Genomic DNA, 18,714 nt, shown 5'->3' on the forward strand with positions numbered 1-18,714 from the left:
AATCCATAAAGTGGCAAGAAATGCTGTTGCTGGAGAAGGGGTACAGCGTAAAATGATAGAAGAAAATACAACAGGCAGGCAAAAGTAGAAGGCTGAAAAGTAAAAGAGGAAAGTGGTTGAAGCCTAGTTTTTAAGAGTGATTTTAAAACAGATACAATTAGCTTAGTTGTGTAGGGTAGCTGTGACAGTTGTAAAGCTTTTGCAGGCAGAGAATGTGGATGTCTGTGTCCTTTTTTTTTTTTGGGTGGAAGTAGAAAAGGGGTTTAGTCTTTTCACTTTACCTGCCTCTGTCCTTCCTTGCTTTGTAAAAGCTTAGAGCTTGTGTCTCTCTGTAGGTGGATTCTTGCAACTCCAAAACCTCATTGCAATATGTTTGTTGAACCAAGATACGGCATTACTGCTTTGTTAGTGTCCTTTGGTACTTTGTGCTGAAGCATATTCTGTAGAATGCTAAAAGTACTGACCCCCTCCTGCCCTCCCCTTGCTGAAAGTAAACTGCAAATGCTGAAAGAAGTGCAGTGTGAGTTGTGCACCTCACTGGAAGGTTAAAGTTACAAATAAGTCAACTTAGAATGTCAAGGTTAAAGTTCTTTTCTACCCTGTTTGGGTCATCTGGTGGTCTTAATGAATGCTAAAATATATTTAAAATGTATTTGGTACCCCCAAATTAGTGATATGATTGGAACTGCCTACGTTATACCTAAACAGTGCTACTTGAAGCAGAGTCCTAAAAGAAAGCAGAACAACTTCTCCCCACCCCTAAAAAAAACCCAAACCAAAACAAACAAAAAACAAACCTTCAAAAATTTTCCTATACATGTTTTCTGAATGCTGTTTTGTGTGGAGACACAAAGGGAGTATTTTGAAGAAATAGAAGAAAATATTGACCAAGTCAAAGATCTGTATTGAAGAATGGATTAAGTAAATGTTTGTGAGTCGTAAGAACCAAACAACAAAAATATTTTTCTTTCCAGAAACATTCCATCTTATTTTGATCATCAACAATAAAACTGAAAACAACAATGAAGCTATTGAATCTGGAATGCCAATTGCTATCCAAGAAAAATGACAGTATAACTAAATAATGCAAATGTCTTTGGAAAAATAAAAAGTATTTTAATTATCTGGAATGTTAAAATTCCAAACCTGTTCTTAACTCTAAAGGTAACTTTTAAAAACTTATATTCCAAAATAAGAAAGTAAGTTCAGTTGTCCAAATATGAATGTGTGATAAGTAACTTTCTATTAAAACTTAGGGAGTTTTAATAGAAACTTCAAGTCTTAATAGAAATTGAATTGCTTCAATTTAACACTGCAGGATAGACACTGAGATGTTTCATAGTTTCTCAAAATACTGTTATTAGGCTTGACATGCTGGAGAGTATCATGTGTTAGGTAGAATCAAGATTGAATCCCAAAGGTATATCCTTAAACTGTATAATCAGATTCCCATTTCAATGTCACTTTTGTCCTTCAAAGAATAGGTGCTTGTTTCAGCGATGATTTGTCATTAAAATTATGTCAAAACGTCTTAAAATGTTGTTGAAACTCTAAGCAAACTCACAGCACACACAGGGCTAATTATGGATGCCATCTGTTTATTTTTACAAAGCTTTTTTTTCTTAAAGACCGAAGCATCTACATGTTCTGATAAGCCACAATATTATTCTAATGACTAAATGTTTTCCTTAATACTCATATACTTTAAGGAAGAAAGACAAAGTTTTTTGGTCAGTGACCTTGTGTCAGAAAAGCAACGTAGTATGACATCTCATGATAGAGAAAGATTTGTGAAACGTGTTTTCTTGAGGTGTTTTGGCCCTTGGAGCACAAAGATTTTATAATAAAAATGGCAGTTCTGTCATAATTTCTGCATGGAAAGTCTTACAGCTCTTTTTTGTGAGAAGAACATGCTTTTAGCTTGCCTACCTTTTACTTGGTCTATTGGATGGGCCCTCTTGTCTTCGGGTGCTTTTTTTTTGTCCTATGGCTAATTAAAGGTTTTTTTAAAGTTAATCGAGGTATTAATTTGTATTCCCATTTGAAGGAAGAAGTGTGTGTGCATGTGCATATGCGCACACATGTGTGCATGCTTGTACGCACATCCTGGGTGAGTGTGAATGACGGGTATTCCCATGGCAGCATCATCCAAAGCCGTTAGCGGCAATTTGCTGAGAGCGCAGAGCGACTCTGCTGGTCCAGCCCAGCTATTGTGCATGCTAAGCACTAAACAGATAAGTCTGGAGGGGAAAAAAAAATTGAAGGATCCATCTGCTCATTTCTGCTACACTGCGCTGATGCAAGATTACGCTAATCTGGTTGCTTGTCAGGACAGGTTAGTGAAAGCAGGCGAATGGGTGAGATTTAGGGTAGGCTAGTTCTATGGAAAATTGTAAGTGGCTCCTGTTTGTGCCATGTTAAGTGTAGCAGAATGGGTTGATTATTAGCTACTTTGAGATTTTCAGTTAAAATACTATTATGGCTACAGTGTGAGTCTCTTCAAAACAAAATTGAATAGGAAAAGCGTCTAAACAAAGAAAAATTACCTCATCATCACCAGCTGCATTTGAATTTGTAAAACAAATGAAAAAAAATCCCCAACCCAAAAACCTGCAAACTCCTGAATCCTTCTAGGTGACCTTTCTAGTTTTCCTTTTATAGTTACCAATTTTTTTTCTCCTTTTTTTTTTTTTTTTTTTTCCCCCCTTCTCCTGCAAAGATGGTGGTTGCTGGAGTTGAAGCAGAATTTTTTTGGGGAAAAAGAACAAAACATAAGCATATTCTATGTCTGTTCTTTGACTGGTCAAATTTCTTGTTTATATGTTTGTTTACAGAGAGGCTTTTTTTTTGTTGTTGTTGTTTTTTGTTACCTACTGACTGACAGTTCTTGACCTTACAGGTTGAACATCCCGTCACAGAATGCATTACCGGCCTGGACTTAGTCCAAGAAATGATCCGTGTTGCTAAGGGTTACCCTCTCAGGCACAAACAGGCTGATATTCCCATCAACGGCTGGGCGGTTGAATGTCGAGTTTATGCTGAGGTAAATGAGTGGTAATGGGGAGGAGGGTAGGTGGTTGAATTGTGGCGTAATAATACCCAGGTGTGGATAGATGCCAAGGTGAAGTCAAGGAATATCATATGAAAGTCATGATTTAGAGCACGTAACATGAATGGTTAATGAGGTTTTGTAGAATTGTAGAGTTATTTTTTATATAAGAATATGGTGTGTATTTCTGCAGAGCTTTTCTTCTGATAATCGAAATTAACGATGGTAAAAGAGCTAAGTGAGTAAATGTCATTAGAAATAAACCTATATGTTCTGTTTACATTTAATGATGCATTGCTGGAGTTATTTCCTATGGTTAACTACTGTTTCCAGGTTTGTGAAATCTTTTGACTGAAATCCGAAACTTGTTGACTTAAAAAGTCAGTTGAAATTCAAGGTCTTACATAATTTTTGTTGTTTTACTAAAACTTTGTGAAAGGTTGTTGAAAAGCAAGCTACACATCTGCTGAAACTACAGGTTATAATAGGTCAAACTTTCAAAGTACATTCCAAAACAATAACTTTATAATTATGATGTGACTCTCTGTCTCATCTTAAATAAACTTACAAAAATTTAATACCCATTTTCAGTCAAATGTTTAGGCCTTGAACACTACCAGGGATGGAGCCTGGAAAATAATGCCTAGCTTTCTTAATTTTGTTTCAGGAACATTTTAGGTAACTGTCCTTTTTAAAAGTAATTCGGCATCTTCAGATGTTTCTTCTTGCTTAACGATTGTGACTTTTCTGACCTAGAGCATCTTATTTTACTTCCCCAACTGCCCCCCTTTGTGACAGGCACATAATCTTTCAACTTGCTCTACTGATTACAAGTTGTGCAAACTATTTTGATAAAGAATAAATATTTGCCCTGCGATTGGCATGGAAGCTGGTCTGAGTATTAGTAGACTTTACCCTGGAGTAATTGGTGCTTGGGTCCTTTTTATTTTGTTCAACCTGGATCCCCTCATATTTAGAAGTAATGAATCCAACTACGTTGCCATGAATTTGGTAATTCTGCAGGCCATATATTTATTTGTTGTCCTATTAAGTTTATATGTTAAAATAACGTTGCATTTATATGTTAAAATGATGTTGCATTGCGTAGGAGATTTCCAAAGGCATAAAGATTGGTTTGATTTCTTAAGATTATTGAATTTCTAATGTCCCTTTTTATCTCTGAAATTTTTTTATCTCTTCTCCACCCCACCATTCTGAATACTTAACCGTCCTTCTTCCAAGGCACCGTGTAGCTAATGAAAACGTCATCTTTTCGTCTTTTGTTGTAGTGGTGTACTATAACTGTGTGCAGAGCACTTCTTTCATGCTTTTTGACTGATGCAAGAGAATTTATATGCTTCCATTTCTGTTTGGAGTTGCAGGGACAGATGGATGAAGAAATATTCTTCAACACAAGTAATTCTGGGGAAGAAAACCAAGTCATTCCAGTAGCAGTTTTTGTTAGACTTCAAGCTTTTCAACATTATCTGCTCCACATCTGTAAAAGCTTAATGCTTTGTCCTGTTGAATTTTATTTCAGGACCCCTACAAATCTTTTGGCCTGCCATCCATTGGTAAACTGTCTCAGTATCAGGAACCATTGCATGTGCCAAGTGTAAGTAACTCAGTTCTGGTTTTCATAGGTGCTGAGTTTCTCTCTTATGGGCAGACACTGTAAACACTCAGTGGCTTTGTAAATCAGGCTCTTTTTCCAGCTTTTTGCCGGAGAGGGGATAGGACATAGCAAAACTGATTTGTTCAGTCTGAAAAACTGCTTAAAACCGTGGAGTTCCAAACTTAGTTGAAAATATTCAAATTGGGTGTAACAAGAAATCATTATGTGTTGAAATAATTTGTTCTATAACTTTCAAACACAGTTTTAGTAAAAATACTGTGGCCATTTGAAAGGACAGTGAAATATTGAGTCAGTTCTTTAAGCATAGAGAACGGGGGACACCGGCGAGAAGCTGCCAGTGCTTTTTGTTTAGCTTTGTAAATGTTAAAGATGAGTTTCATGCAGTGGTTATTACGTGTTTCAGGATACAGTCTAACTATATGGAATAGCTGTTGAACAAACAATGTTTTGTGCTATGTTTAAAGGCCTGTCTGTAAAATCAAGGTAGTCTAAGTGCACATATACATGACACTATGTCAGTTAGTGGAATGATGAGATTGTACCATCTGTGAATACAATTACTCAGTCTGATTGCTTGCACGGAAAATAGTTAAAGATTACAGGAGGAATCTCAAATGTGGAGATGTTATTGGATATATGATTTATTTTGCTTTCTGAATTGTTTTTGCCCATGTACTTTCCAAAGGGACCTGACCCTTTCTGGTCTTTAAGGCTTCATGCTGTGTTCAAAGTCCGAAAGCAGAAAAAAATTGCGAAGATCTAAAAGCCATTATGTACTCTTAAAGAGGAGATGAGGGAAAAAGGTATCATTGGATGTATCTAAACTTCTTTTTAATGAAATAAAGAGTGTATTTAATAAGAATTTATAATGAATACTCCAGTGGTTGTTAGAAGTTTTCACCATGTTGTAATAGCTAACAGGATGTCAAACATTTTGCCCTTGCAAGTTTTTGCAATTTGCAATTTTCCAAACGTGAGACCTGTTGAAAGTACAAGTGATAATGGACAAACTATACCCCCTACAGTCTTTGTCCCACCAAATCTTTCTTCAATTAATGCTGCAGCAGGAGTTTTATGTAATAACATTTGCGCTTGTAAGCTATCCATACAAAGGAAAAACAATTAAAATGCCTTAAATGTTCTGCTTACTGCTGTTATTTGCTTGTGTGAATGTTGCATGTCAGCTAAATGGACCACGGAATAGATAAAGTGATTGGGTGTAGGAGAGTGCACACTAAGCTTTGTCTATCATTATTGCTGGGAGCAATCAAATTGATGCCAGCAGGACAGTAGATGCGTTGACAGCTGTAATTATGTATCTCCATGGTGATCACTTTTGGCCTGTCATGGAGGCCCATAAGTCCCCTCCCTTGCAAGCATTTAATCAGATTGGGCTGTCACTTGTCAGGTAGACGGGGTGGGCTGGGAGTTGTGCTTAGGGGGAGAGGTGAATTGAAAATGAAGGGTGGGAGATGCCTGATTGCTTCTCGTGGTCCATCGTGGTACCAAAGAAAGAGATTTTAATTACACTAGAGGCTTCAGAGCAATGGTTTGAGGAGCTCATGTGGAGTGTATAGGCTGTTCTCTTCCTCTTCTACTGTTGTATTAAAAATAGAGCAACTATTTTTATATAGACACTCATGATTTGGTGTCTTAATGCATACATTTCTGCCACTGTGGAACTAATTTCTCTCCTGAGAATATCATGCTGCTAAGAACAAAATTAAAATGACTGAAAAAGTTCAGTGGTAGAGGCCCCTTGTGCCACAGTGTTTACTTTCTGCACTTTAGATTTTACAATTGTCAACAGTTTAGCTTGAGAAAAATTAGTGGAGACTTGTGGTGTGTCACAGTGAGTTCAGCTTATAGATAGTGTATTGCCAAATGTATTTGCGATTCATTTCTTCTCTGTCTCCAGTTAGCTCTGATTGTTTACCTGTGCCTATGTGTCAGCTGCTCATGCTGGTGAAACTGGTGTACGTGGCTGGCGAGGGCTGTTGCTTAGCCAGAGAGAGGAACATCCTGGCTGTTTTTCTGTTATGTAGTCTGTAGTTTCTTCAGAACTTGGTACTCATAAATACCAAACGTTTTTTGTCTTTGATAATGAGGCTTAAGCTAAGTGACCACAAACAAACCCCTGTACTATGATAGCGATTTTTGATGTTCAGTGCTCCTGCACAACATGTACTGCCATATCTGGAGAGCTCCAGCATCTCTCTTTGCTGGTACGATCAGCAGTCTGGTATTTTAATGACTCTTAACAGAAAGAAAAAGTTCTTAGATATAGCAAAGAATTGAGAAATACTAGAATCTGTAGGTATTCCTAAGTGGAATTTGATGTACTAGTTGTTCATTGCAGGACTGAGACATAGATTGTGCTTTTTTTTTTTTTAACCTCTTAAGCATTTTTTTCTTTCATTTTTCTGTTGTCTTACTGTAATAACACATAAGGATAATACAAGAGCAAAGTGTTGGGGCTGTAATGGGAAATGAGATCTAGGATGGAGCAGGATCTTGAACCCTAGCCTTTCCTTGATATTTTAAACAGTGAGTAAAAGAAAGGAAGCGTGTTAAGCAGAAGTAAATGCTGGATGTTTAGTAAATATTGCTATTGTTTATCAAGTTCAGCACATTATGGTGAGTATCTATTGAATTAGGGTTTCTTTTTCATCCAATATTCATTAAGTTCTGTCACACCGTATAGTTTATAAAATCACCTACTGTTACCAGGCTCTGAAAATGTAAGCACCACGGGGAGAACTGAAGATGGTATAAATGTATTTCTTTTCTGCTGTAATTTTTTTAGTCATCTTGAGTTTATTTTATGAAAATAAAACTTCTAGAGAGGACTCCAGATTTTTTTTTAAGGAAATGATACAATAGTTTATAAAGAATTTTAAACTTTTTAAGGATATTTTACATAGGGAAAAATGTGAAGAACGGAAGCTAAGACATACACTGCATGTTTTTTTCTGTAATATTGGTATGTCTGAACTACCTTCTTATCAGTAGCTAATGCTAAATATACCTTATGTAAGTAGTGGGGGAGTCCAGTTAAGGATAGATAAGACACTTTCACATAAGGTGTGATTAAAGTGGTAGAGAGTAGAGAAACAACACTGCCTTTACATATGAAAAAATATGCTAAAAAAACACAAATAAAGAAGAAATTATCTATAAATATGTAAGCATAAATATATAAATACAAATTTATGAATAAGCAGGTTTCTTCCTAAAGTAATGTCCTAAAAACTAGTCAGGGAGTGTTTCTTACTGAAGAAAGTGAGTACACCTGCTAGGGTATCTTTTTATGTCACTTGGATAATAGAGTCATCATCATGCCCTCATGTGGATTCTGTAGACAAGAGGTTCTACATGTGGTCCCTTGATAATTGCCTAAATTAAAATATTAAAGGCCTAACAGCCGTTGCATTGACCTTTTTCTGCCTTGCTGCAGACAGATGAGCTGCTGTTTATTACAAAGGTTCCTTCCCACAGGTGAAGATTTAAGTGAGATTCCAGGACCCTCTTTCCCACCCCCTTTACAATGCGGTGTATCGGATCCCTGCTGCTTCAACAGCTTTGATTAGAGCCCTCCATCCTGATGATCCCCAGAATGTGTTTATCACTCTAGAGTTATTTTGATTGTTTTTTAAAAAATATTTCAGATTCCACTGCTCAAAAGCAGCAATTTAATAAATATTTATTCCCCAGAAATGGCTCATTTGAAAAGTTTTATATGGCTAACCTCATTGTTACAGTGATGAAATCAAACTGAGAGATGAAAACAAGAATCAGCAATATACTAACTAACTTGTTGGCTGGTTAACAGCAATCAGCCTCTTCAAAAGAAATTTTTGAACTTGTGTTATTTTTTTCCACGAATAATGCAGAATCAGAGCTTTAATTGGGGCTGTGTCCTTACAAAGCAAAGCCATGGAAAAAGCTGTGTAAACATTAAAGCCTCAGGGGAACAGCAGCAACAGAAAAAAAATGTTTTACATTTGAGAGGGTGAGGCAGAGAAGGAAAGTGTTACAGACATGAAAACCACAGGATCAGTATTCCTATGGAGCTGATAAAGCAGAACTCCAAAGTTCCTGCTGAATGCTCTCTACTTCTATTCCTACTGAAGTCCTTGGAAGAGCTGTAGTGAAACATGAGCAATGTGATTATATATAGATGCAGAAAGGGTGTGATTATAAGGGTCATCCTTCATGCCACGTGTCAGTCAGAAAAATAATTACAAGTGTGTTTTATTACAGGGAGTAAATCAGAATTGGGTATGTTCAGAGTTGAAGCTAATGTGTAACACAGCCTAAATTGTTAGATCAAATTTAGTGTGTTTACTGTGAGTTATAGAGAACAAAAGAGAATTTTGACTATCGACTGAAGACTGCAGTCAATTTTCTCTTGAAGGGGAGAATAATTTTCAAGTCTTCCTGGTGGAGGAAAAAGCTTCCCTTCCCTCCTCCTTCAGAGGTTCCTCCTTCAGAGAACCTTCAGGTTCTCTGAAAAACAAATAATTATTTTAGTTCTTCCAGAGGTAAAAATGTACCTGATAAGCTTTGTGGGTGTTTGTTGTAAGGCTGATGGGTAGATTTGATCCTTAGGTTGAAATTTTTTTGTCCCACCAATATGTAATTATTTTTACTTCTTATTTTTTGAAGGTACGTGTTGACAGTGGAATACAACAAGGAAGTGATATTAGCATTTATTATGATCCCATGATCTCAAAAGTGAGTTGACTATTGTTTTTCAATATTGTAAAGGTATGAAGCACTAGTTCTATACATGGATCTTTTAAATGAGAGCATGTTGAAGGATTGGGAAATCAATATTTTGAAGGTGCCAGGCATAACGCGCTTCAGAGGAATATAAAAGAAGTGAAGGAAGTTGTGGAGTGGAGGAAATTTAGTGTCACTTCTAAATAAAATTTTTTACCTTTTGACACTGTAATTTATTTGTCTTGCAATTTCTAACTATTAAAAAGATTCTGATTTAAACACCAACCATTTGATTTAGGTGCTGCCAATCTAACTTTGTTAACATAGTCTAGCTGGGATGAAAATGTCAATGATTCTGGCTTCCAAAAAGAAGCATTGAAAGAAATGGTTGATAGTGTCTCTTAGTTCTTATTCATCACTAACATATTGGAAAAATTAAAATATGACATTATAGTCAGAGTTCAGTTGTCAAAAAAATTACATCTTTGAAGTTGGCTAGGCGTTAGGAGTCAGGAGAGTCAACTTGAGTATTGAACCTTTGCTCTGATTTTTCTGAGAGCTTGTTTAGATGCTTAAAGTTGTATGAAGGAAAAGTGATTGGCCTTCTTTAAGTGAATGGGTTAAAATATCTCAGTTTTTTCCTGATGTTTCAGGGAGCCTCTGAAGCACAGATGCACTAATGTGCAAGAAATGGTTGTGTGACTGCAGAAGTTCTGCAAATAATTTTCATTTTTAAATGCTATTCAAATTCTAGAGACAAACATTTCATTTCTAGGTGATGTAAATACTTTTTTTTTTTTCTTTAGCTGATTACCTATGGCTCTAATAGAGCTGAAGCACTGAAAAGAATGGAAGAGGCTTTGGACAATTACGTTATTCGAGGTAACTAGAGAAATTTGGATTCCTAGAGTGATAGGCTGTCATCTATTTCAAGAAAACAGCTTGAAAATGTAGTAATTAGCAAACTGAGTAAAGTTCCTGCTTCTTAAGTGCAAATTAAAACGGGAAAAGCTTGTGTTAATTAAGCTGAGAAGATACATCAACTCTAAAGAGACTTCATTTTTCTCCTCCATTTTTAAACTTGAATATTATAAGATAAATATTTAATAATTTCCTTAAAGTCATAGTTCTCACAGAATGGTAGCACATAATTGATTTATTATGTTGGGGGGGGGAAGGGCACTGTACTATAAGAAATTTAAAGTAGTTGCCATTTTATAGGAGTTTAGTATATTAATTGTAGTTATCACAATGATCACAATGCAGTATTTGACTGTGTATGTATATATTTTTCTTATCTTCAAGGTAATTGTTTAGGTTTGGACAAATACAGATGGAGACTGTTGGTCAGCATGTGTTTCAGCTCTTGCTGGCTGACTGCATAGGAGATGTAGCTGTTCTTCCAGCCTTTCCAAGCAGCAGGGGTGAATCAGCCCAGACCACTTTCATTCTTTTTAAGTTTTAGTGAGGGAGGTCATGGTTTGTGTGGGAAAATCTTTAGGTCTTCCTTATGGAAAATAAGAAGGACAACTCAGGATAAGAGAGGTAAAAATTTTTGTGAAGTTTTGGTAAAACTTGGTTTGGCTTTAATGTTGGCTGCTGAATACTACAGATGCTGTGTCATACTGGAGAGATTTATGTATCTAGGGGAAAATGAACAACCCTCTACCACAGTGTAGCTAGATACGTGGTAGAATTAGCCATTGTAAATGAACTACTAACTCTAAAATGGGTTTTTACTGGTGCAACTTGAGCCATTAGGCTATTGCAGTACAATGTGCTGATGTAATCCCCTGCTGTATAACAGCTGAGTAAATTTATATGACAGAGAAATTTATACCCCTGTAGTTGACTGATGTGAGGTGGGATTTTTTAGAGTTGTTTTTTGTTGGTGTTGTTTTTAATAGAGACAGGCTCTGGATTCATACTGAGTTGTATTAAAAGCAAGTGATGCTTGGAGGTATTATATTTAATGAGAATATTGCAATTATGGGGGAAGCATAATTTTTTATTGTGTGCTATAATGTGGGATGGAACTGATCATTTGTGCTTAGGTGTTTTACACAGATGTGTATGTAGCTAATAACAGTTCCACAGATATATAAATGCCTTTAAAGGATATGACACTTTGCACCAGAAGAGTACTAATTTGTATTCTTGAGGTTTTTACAGTCTTTTTATTAGTATGCATGTATGCATTTAAGTGTTCATATCTGATACCTCTGTAGTATTTCTGTCTGAAAAAAGCTCTTCATCTATTAAATATATTGAAAGAGATAATGAATGGACTACGGAGAGGGAATGTTTTCTTTTTTTAAAGTACTGCAAAGCACAGAATTAAATGTACCTTAGGTTTCAAAAGTAGATGAATTTTCAGAACACATTTTTAGTTGTAGTGGCTAGTGGTTTCCATTTGAAATCCAACGGGATTTTTGTGTAGTTTTAAACATGATGATAGTTTCATCTCAGTGTTCAGTTGAACTGGAAAAGTTGTGGGTATTAAAGTATCTTTTACCTAATGATTCTTGATAGTGTAATTAGTAGAAACTGTCCAATCTGTAATATTCTAAACTGCATTGACTCGTGCAGAACTCCTTTTGTTTCTAGAACAGTTGTGCTTGTTTTTACTTTAAAATGTTAGGTGGTATGTAACACAGTATGAAACCACCTTGATCTTATGTAAAGTACCTTACATGAACCTTTGTCCATAACAGAGTTTTTGTTAGTAGTAAAAGGCACGGAATAGTTTTTAATCTTGTTTTGAAGTTTTTGGTTTTATGTTTGAGTAGCAAGCTTGTAAATAACTAGAGATTACTGTAGTCTTCCTATGAATAGTGTGCTCCAGATTCCTGTATCTGAACATAACCCTCTTGCCCCCCTGATTTCCTGGGAAGCAACATTTATGTTTGCATTGTGTTTTAGAGACAGTGTGTTTTTTCCCTGTAAGTTACAAGTCTCTTCTGAGTTACAAACTATTTTAGTTAAGTAATACCAGCTGAATTCAGTGTCAGTTGTACTGGTAATGTACACTGTGAGAATTTTAGATTTAAATTCCCAAGGATTGCAATTTCTGTAAACAAAGATGCTTGTTCACTCACATAGGGTGGGAATGGGATAGGGTGACTGGGTAGCAGGTCAAGGACCATGTAATGGGTAGCTTAGGGATTGCTAATGGAGGATGGAGTCTTTCCCATCACTTCTGTGTCACCAGTTCAAAGCAAGGAAAAGTTGGTAAGGACTTTTAGTCACTACTGTTTTGATGGTTGCTTACTGACCTGCGTGAAATCAGTGGTTTTTATCCAGTTCTTAGAAGACAAGTGTCCTCTTGGAGCAAATGCCACCGTATAATATCATTCATGGCAGTCCCATTAGAGAATCCAGCACTGAAGTAGCACAGTGACCCTCCAGGAGGGTGACTCATCCAGGCTGAGTTGAGACATGCTGGCAGTGTGAAATGCAAGGACTTACTCTGCTGTATGAACAAACATTCGGTTTCTACTGCTGTGACTTTAGGATATCCACAAGTTACCCCATTCCTTTTTAGCTCCATTCAGCTTACAGGGAATGAGTCCTCGGACTACAGTCTTTATTGATTTTGTTTTTTAGGACTGGATAGTACCTGGCCTTGAATTCATGGTTTAATTGTCCTTCCCAGTTAGATCTACCTGACAACATCACGAAGGAAATTAATTAAATTTAAAAAAAATAGTCTAATATTTGTAAAGAAAGCAGACATAAGCAGAGTTTGACTTAAGCAACCAAGGGTGCATCATATAGTGTCTGTAATAACAGTATCTTCATTATAAATGTTGAATAAATGAAATTGGGATATTTACAACAATACTGTGCCCTGAAAAATGCCTGTTGCCTTAATATTTTATTGTGTTTTTGGCTGGTGACAACTTGTACACACTGAAATAAGACATAAGATAGTCTGTTTGTTAGTAGATTCTGAAAGTGTGACTAACTCAAGACTGAGCCAAGATAGATTAAACGTGGTTATGGGAATGTAATCTCCATCTTTTTCCCCCAGTTTAAATCTCCATTGTTACTAATGGGAGTAGATGAAAGTCTAGGATGGCGCTTCTTTCAGTTGTGTATTGGATGAAGTGATCTCTTGATGTTCTTTACAGTCTAAATTATTCTGGTTGGAACTGACTTCTTTGTTGAGACTTCTGAATGAGAAAGGATCTAAGTAGGTAGCATTTTTATCTCTAGGTCTTCCAGTGTAGTTCAGGGATGATTCATGTTAAGGGTCCAACCCACGTTTGTCTCAAGAAGATATGCTTCTTGTTTTGTCCAGTGATTACTGGAGAATTTGTGAATACTCAAAAGTTTGAGACACTAGTCAAGCACAGAGTCACTGCTGCTCATCAGGATGAGGCATGAATTGTTTCCTGTGAGAATGGACTGTTGTTAGTAGTTAATCTCTCTTATTTTATGATACTTTTTTCAGAAACTTTGTTTTGCTTTTCTGTTTAATTTGAACAACAGAAAGAGGGTATTGAAAGAATGCTTCTCAGTGTATCTATTGTGTATGTAAACATGATATGGTATGATTTCTTTCTCAGTTTTTCTAAAATTTTAGCATGTATTTTGCATATATTTTCAATACTGCATAATGTGTTCATTTCACAGAATCACAGAATCAACTAAGTTGGAAAATACCTCTGAGATTCAGCCCAGCCTTTGACCTAACACCACCTTGTCAAAGGCATATATAAAATCCAGTATGAAGTTCTGGGAAGTTTTATTTATGAATGCTGTTTTTATTTATTTAGATGAAAGAAATGATTATACTCATGCAGCAAGTAGAACTGATTCTTAATTCACTAGAGGTCTGATGGACAGATAGTTCATATCCTTTAGTGCAGAGATTCCCGTAATCTTTCCTTCGACCTCTGTTTGGTCTTTATCTTCCCTGTGCATTCAAATGTAAAGCAGTAACATGAAATCAACAGTCTTTGTGTCAAGTCAGCTGTTCTCTGCCGAGATCCTGCTTGCTGTGTGGAGAGAGGAATGTAGTAGATCATTTGAGGGAAAGAAGAGTGGAAAAAGGAACATCTGAGGAAAGCATAAGCAGCAGATAGAGCAAGAAGGAGTAGAAATGAGGTGAAAATAAGGGAACCACCAGTTGGAAATGGAGAATCTTCCAGCATATGATAAAAGAGCAAACACAGAATAGAAAACAGAAAAATGGTAAATAACTGTGGTGAAAATCTGAGGGGAAGGGGAATATAGAAGGTAACTCTGATATGAGGGGAGACCTGCCAGAACAGTGGCAGCAGAACTGTTTTCTTGCGTTTTGGCAACTGTAAACATTAACTGGGAGGAATAAGATTGCTGTGCTTAATGTTCTGAGAAGGTCTTGGCTTTCCAAGAATCACAGTATGGGCCAGATTGGAAGGGGCCACAGTAGGTCATGTGGTCCAACCTCCCTGCATCATCCTAGAGCACAAGAAAAAGCCCTCGACTTAAATTTTAGTATTTTATAGTATATTTCAAATAATTTAATTTCAGGTACAAAACTTTTCAAAATAAACTTTATTTTAGGTCCAAACATCATAAAGTACTGAATGATTTTAAGTTAGAAGGTTCATCTCAATGGCAGTATACTTGTAAGTTTTAGATTCTCCTGTATTCTGATCCCACGGAAGCATGCAAATGTGCTCATTGGTATTGTGAACAAAACAATCTGTTTAACTGCAAAAACTGCATGTTGTGTTTGTTCTTAAAAAAGAAATGAGCCGTGGTTTTTTCTGGTTGTACTTTTGAGAAGTGCTGCAACAGGTCATACAACTGAATTGTTTTGCACAGCGGAGGTAACACACTGGTACTTCTGCAAGAGTATTTGTTTGCTCACCCTTGCAGTAGGGACCAGCAGGTTTCCAAGTGTATCGGTGTGGAAACCAAAATTGGAGATGGGAATGAAACAAGCTTAGGTTGAAATCATTAGAAAGGACCATTTCAGGATGCTTAGTAGCATCACCTTGGAGTTCAGATGCTAACATGAGGGAAGATGCTGCTTCTGTTTCTTCTCTCCTTTTTTTAAGCCAGTCACAAGGGAAGGAGTGGGAATGGCAACTTGTCAGTGGAATGTTATGGTGTTAATTTTAGGAAGGGTTATAGATTACTGCTGTCCTATGGAAAAGAAAGAGGGAAGAACAATTGAAGTAAAGGCTGATCAAGTAAAAGAGGAAGGCAGTCTTATTGGTGCAGAATAGAAAAATAAGGTACCTTTTCTGTCAGGTAAGTGTTTGTTTGTTTGTGTGTTTTTTTTCCTCTTATATTAAGGAAAAAAGACTTGTGGCATTGAAAAATGAGAAATACAGTGTGCCAGACTGAGGAGGCATTAAAAGACAAGTGCTGTTATTTCTAGGTATGGCACTTAGATGTAAAGTTGTCCTAATGTTCTTTTCCCCATCTTTAGAGTAAAGAGATGGCTGAGGAGAGGATGATGGCGGAACGGCCGTTCATTTTCTTTCACTTGTTCTTGACAAAGCCTGCTTAACTTCTGCTTCCAACTACTCTACTGATTCAAACATTCATATGTGTTTGCTAACCCTGTAAATAATGGTTTTCTTACTCTTATTAAGAAGTTCAGAACTACATGCAGTACAAAATTTAGTTTCAGTTTGAACTTGTTTTTTTAGAGTAGGATATTACCATGTATTACCTGCTTTTACCCCTCTTCTTCCCCCCTCTATTCTGAGTTCTGTGATCTCCAGACTTGAATATTTGAAAGAATTATTGTTTTAATTGAAATATATGTTCAGCTCTGAGGGTCAGTGTTGTAATGATACGATGTAAGAATTTTATGTGGATGTTTGTGTATTAAAATTACAAAGATAAAACCCCTTTTTTTCTCGCTTTTGAGATGGGACTTTGTATGCATATAGCCTGCTTTGAAGTGAATTGCAGCAAAACACAAGCTTTGAAAGACAATTAAAAAGTTCAATGTAGAGGGTTTGGGGGAATAATATGAAAACTTTTGGAATTGCAAACGTGGAGGCTAGCTGGGTGGTAATAATGGACTTGAGAAGTTCATGTGTTGAAAGTGATGTTTTTGTAGTCTGTGCAAATCAGATAATGTTCTTGTTTTAAGTGGACAGTAATGTAATCATAATGCTCAGTGCAGAGCTTAGCTAATATTTTTTTTCATATGTTGTTTATAGAAAAAGAATGCCTTCTAAGCTTCATCACATTTATTCTTATTGAGCATTTAAATTGCTGAGTGATAATTTAGCTTTGCTGGATTTTTGAAAAGAGAAACCTCTAATACTCTACTCCACATGTTGGTTTTGCAATCAGTATGTATGCAAATAAAGTTACTTCTGTTCCACTTAGCACAATTTGAAATTATTAGCAAGTTAAGTCTGTTCAACTGCTTATCTACAGAGAGGCATGTAGTACTCCAATTAAGTTTACGTGGATAAATGCAGATTTGTGTTTGCAGGCATCAAGATGACAGAAGCTTAATACTGTAAAAAGGCTAATCAACACTGAATATGTTTAGTGTCAGTAAATATTTATAGTGAAAACATTGCTTATGGTTTTGTGCCTTGGCATTCCAACTTCTGATTTTTAGTGAGTAAAAGTGTGGTGTGATATCCTTTTTATAAACCTACTATAAAATTAGTTTTCTATAACATTGATTTTATTGTTGTCTTGGCGTTTTCTTGTGAGGACAGCTTAGGAGTTAGGCTACATTTTGTAAGTTAATGAAAAATCTGGTATACTTAGCAGAGTTTTTAAGGCAGAGAATGAGGAAGGAAAGGAGGTAAGATAGAGGAAGGCTGTATGGAGAGTAATTTCTTCTGATCCTAATTTATTTTTTTTAATGAGGTCTTCTTCAAATAGGGGTTGCTAATAAGCTTCGGGGAACAGTGTGATTATTTAGTGTGTTCCTGTATTCATTAGGCAGTAACTACAATTTAACTGGAAAATTAATGGAACCTCAGGATACATATTCTATATAGAGCATACGAATATATAGTTTTTAAAAATTTCATTAGATCTCCAGAAGTTAAATGGTGGTGTGCTCTCTTTTAGAAATGCATTCCGGAAAATGGTGTGTAAAAATTGAAAACCATGAGGTATATCTTAAACACAGCTTCTAGTGATGTAATGTGTTATGAAGAATACAACCAAGTGAAATGAAAAAATAGAGGTACAAGGAGCAGTGGTCATTATTTTTTATTACATTTTGACTTAAAGGAAAGACTGTAACTGCAGTTCTGCATCAGTCTTAATGTAAAAAAGATGGTGCTGAAGTGAAATTTTGTTTTCTGGGGGAAATAAACTGATATAGTTTAGGATTTTGTTTGTTTGTTGAAAATGTCATGGCTTGTCACGCTAACAAATGTGATTTTGTTCCTGGCAGACTGAAGACCTGGTCAAGAAAAAGCAAAATTCCCTGAAAACCACTGCAACATAAATACAATATACTTCAGTTTAGTGTCTAACTTTGCATGAAATAAGCCCTGCCTGTTAGCCTCTGTTTGATCCTGTGAGAGTGTGAGGCTAATGTCTGGCCAGTGTTTAGGAAGCAGCAGGTAGTCAGGAGCAAGCTGCTCTAGGGGTCCATATTTCTGTAGCCTAGCAGTTACTTACACACAGATGGAGACCTTATGAACTTTGACAGAGGTCACGCTAAATTGCAAATCTAAAACTTCTAGACTTCTGAAGGATTACACTGGTTTTTTTTTTGTTTTTTTTTTAGAAACCATATGATTTGGAACATCACTAAAGGTATCAACTCAGTCTTGAGAAGGAGATCAACCATGCAGTCATTGCTCACATAATGATCACAAGGACTGATAAAGATAGCCTTTCATGATACTTTAAAGGGAAACTTGTGTATTAAATTTTTAATTTGAATATGTAAAATATATGTCATATTGCTTCCCAAGCACCTAGGCTTGTCTGTTGAACTTACTAGAGGAATTTTGGAGTTTAAAACATTACAGAAGCCTCTGCTTTTTTGGTGCACACGAGTTGGAAATAATTAAAAATATTCACAGTACTTTCTTGATTTTAGGTCTTTTTGGGCAGTCAGTTGAGACAACAAGCTCTGTCATCTGTCATCAACCATCATCTCACCAGGGATCTTATAGCAGTTAAGGAAAGAAAAATGTGAGATGATCTGGTTACACATTGTAGCGTGTTTAAATCCTGGATTCAAAGTTGGGCAGTGTTGAAAAGCTCCTCATTGTCTTTGAATTAGTCCTGAATCTGTGCTTAATAGATGAAGTCTCTGATATTTCAACTTACTATTCAAATTGGAAATTTTGGGGGGAATTTG

General features: G+C 36.2%; 1 protein-coding gene across 1 annotated transcript in view; it reads left to right on the forward strand.

The window, feature by feature from the left end:
• The window catches only part of PCCA (propionyl-CoA carboxylase subunit alpha), a gene marked incomplete at its 3' end in the record, with an annotated part of 260,224 nt that overhangs the window by 114,577 nt on the left and 126,933 nt on the right, over positions 1 to 18,714 (forward strand). Inside the window, exons 13-16 of the mRNA XM_027880315.1 lie at positions 2,900 to 3,043; positions 4,590 to 4,664; positions 9,354 to 9,422; positions 10,217 to 10,292. Of these exons, the coding sequence (XP_027736116.1) occupies positions 2,900 to 3,043; positions 4,590 to 4,664; positions 9,354 to 9,422; positions 10,217 to 10,292 (364 nt within the window). The remainder of the gene's footprint in view (positions 1 to 2,899; positions 3,044 to 4,589; positions 4,665 to 9,353; positions 9,423 to 10,216; positions 10,293 to 18,714) is intronic.

Source organism: Empidonax traillii, unplaced genomic scaffold, assembly GCF_003031625.1.
Source record: "Empidonax traillii isolate 1590-97213 ecotype Southwest subspecies unplaced genomic scaffold, ASM303162v1 scaffold68:size1967880, whole genome shotgun sequence".
In the NCBI taxonomy this organism is placed as follows: Eukaryota; Metazoa; Chordata; class Aves; order Passeriformes; family Tyrannidae; genus Empidonax; species Empidonax traillii.